General features: G+C 39.1%; 1 protein-coding gene across 1 annotated transcript in view; it reads right to left on the reverse strand.

The window, feature by feature from the left end:
- Nucleotides 1-230: 230 nt before the first annotated feature.
- The window catches only part of LOC101849980 (histone H3-5), a 16,030-nt gene continuing 13,801 nt past the window's right edge, over nucleotides 231-2,459 (reverse strand). The window contains exons 3-4 of the mRNA XM_005111821.3: nucleotides 913-1,049; nucleotides 231-553 (exon numbers count right to left, since the gene is read on the reverse strand). Coding sequence (XP_005111878.3) covers nucleotides 431-553; nucleotides 913-1,049 — 260 coding nt within the window. The 3' untranslated portion in view covers nucleotides 231-430. The remainder of the gene's footprint in view (nucleotides 554-912; nucleotides 1,050-2,459) is intronic.

Below are 2,459 nucleotides of genomic sequence, written 5' to 3' on the forward strand. Positions count from 1 at the left end.
TTGTTATTTTGATTATTTGATTGACATTTTCAATAAATGTCAGTTTTCTTGCTATAAATATATATGTCTGTATTCTTATTCAAACAATGTTTTTCAATGTGGAACAAGAGTTTGAGTGAGCGTTTACTGAAGTATTTACTTTGAGAATTGAGTTTTTGCCTGTGCATGGTGTCAAACATGATGTACATAAAGTCAAGGGGTGACTGTCAAGAAATGCGATTTTTTTCAACTTTCAACTGGACTTGTTCTTGTCCAAATACCTTTCAAATATGGCCTGTTGTTTATTCATTTCAAATTGAAGAAAAACACATTTGTTTGATGAAACTTTACAGTTGGGCTAGATGGTCAATCGGGGAAAAAAATTGCTCAAAGAAACGAATTTTAATGACCCAGAATTTAGCAATTGACAATATAGTATATAAAAGAGGTACTATTTTCTTTTCACTTGATCAAAGGCTGCGAGGCATACCTCCTGTAGGCACAAGATGGCCAAAGACTGCCACCTCAGATTCTGCATACTGTACGGTGCCACTTTTGCGCCCACTTCCCTCACCTATGGACAGACATATTATACAGAGGGAAGGTTTACAATGGTTACTCGTCCATGCTGTGTTCATAGCGGATGATCAGGGGAAAAGTACAACAGTAGGAGTCCAACACAAGGTATAGCTTTCACTATTTCAAACTTGTCAAAAGTGATGGCAACAGTATCAGGCATAGCTAGCTATATGTGATTTTTAAAAAAGCACGCTAAAAAAGCATTAAAAAAGAAATTTCACAAAAGAGTACACTGATATAATTTAACGAGCTTAAGACGTTAAAAGACCTCTCTGCATTTATAAGCAAGATCTTGCATCCCTGTTCCATCTAAAGCAAGACCAATACACTCCGAAGTAATATGTATTTTCTCACCACTCGTGCAAATGGCAGCTTGCGCAGTAGCAGATCTGTGGACTTTTGAAATCGTCGAATCTCTTGCAACGCCACAGTGCCTGGGCGTCGGCGTCGTTTCTGAGGGGAGGCTGGCGTGGGCCGCGTCCTCCCAGAGCCTGTGAGTGAAGATCGAGGCATCAGTAGGAGAAAATCATGTCTGTCCGAGTTCAGAGACCTTCTCAAGGCAAAACTCTACCTCTTAGCACCAAAATCTACATTTAAGTTATTTTTTCTTGTTTTTTCTCATTTTCTCAAAGTATTACATTCAAGGATTAAAAATATTCAGTTATGGGAATCATTATCAGTCACATAATCACAGAAATGGCAAATTAGAGTGAAACCAGGCCTGAAGGATCATTTTTTAAAAACTGTCCATGCTAGTACATATTTCAGGGTCCCCACCAAATCCTGGAACTTTTTTTCAAGACCCCAATTCAAGGGAAAAATCAGGCCACTGCACGTCAAGAATGATCCCCCCAAAAGCCCATCTATCAATGATAAAAAGTCAAAATGTCTTTAAATGAATGCAAATGTACATATTGTAGTATAGTCTTCAAACAATAGAAGATTATAATGCTGGATGACTGCCAACACAGCTTCTCAATTTTCCAAGGGAGGGGCCTCATCTATTTTCCAGGGGCATGTTACATAACAATGACAGCACATGCTCAATTTATATCTAATATGTATGTTTGTGAATACACACACACACGCACACGTAGGTACACTATATCCAGTCAACAACATGTCAGTGTGGCACTGAGATCTTGTGTTGCTTTGGTAGGCTATTTCAGTCTGTTCTTACTTATATTTATATCGTCGGCAGAGAATTCTGACCGTCTAACTCCGAAATTTTCTCGAATTGCTTTTTTCAGTAAAATAGATCGACATGACGAATGGCTACGTCTTATTAAAATCTAGAACAATTTTGACAAACAAAAGTCTTGTTTTAAAGAGAAATTCTAACCGTATATTCCGCCTGGCTTCAAATTCAATGACTGAAGAATTCTAACCGTCTAATTCGTTTAGGTAGCCCGCCATTGCGGATCACGGCGATAGCGTTTTGCTTCGAAAGAGGAGTTTGATTATATAATAAATGTAAAATCAGAAAAGGCTGCTTTTATTAAAGGGTTGGTCGACTGTGTCGAGCCTGTGGAGAAAAAAGAGAGAGAAAGCAGAAGATCGTGGTCCATGAAGTACCATCTGCGAGTGAAAGGGGCCAGAGTCAAAGTGTGCCAGGCTTTCTTCTTAAGTTCTACAGGACTTTGTAACTAGTGTGTTCACAATGTTCACACATATATATGGGTTGGGTGTAGCAGAGGGTTAGGTTCCAGTTCAGAGAAAAAGGGTGAGGGAGGGGACTACAGAATCAAAGGTACCTAAACAGTTTCTTCGTGATCTGCCCAAGTTGCCATTTTCATTTTTTTTCCGGAAGGACTCCAGTAAGTTATACTTGGAACCTGTTTTCCAGAGCTTACAGGCAGTGTACCGCCGTTTGTATAAAGAAAAGTATGAGTGTGTGTGTG

Source organism: Aplysia californica, unplaced genomic scaffold, assembly GCF_000002075.1.
Source record: "Aplysia californica isolate F4 #8 unplaced genomic scaffold, AplCal3.0 scaffold01131, whole genome shotgun sequence".
NCBI lineage: Eukaryota > Metazoa > Mollusca > Gastropoda > Aplysiida > Aplysiidae > Aplysia > Aplysia californica.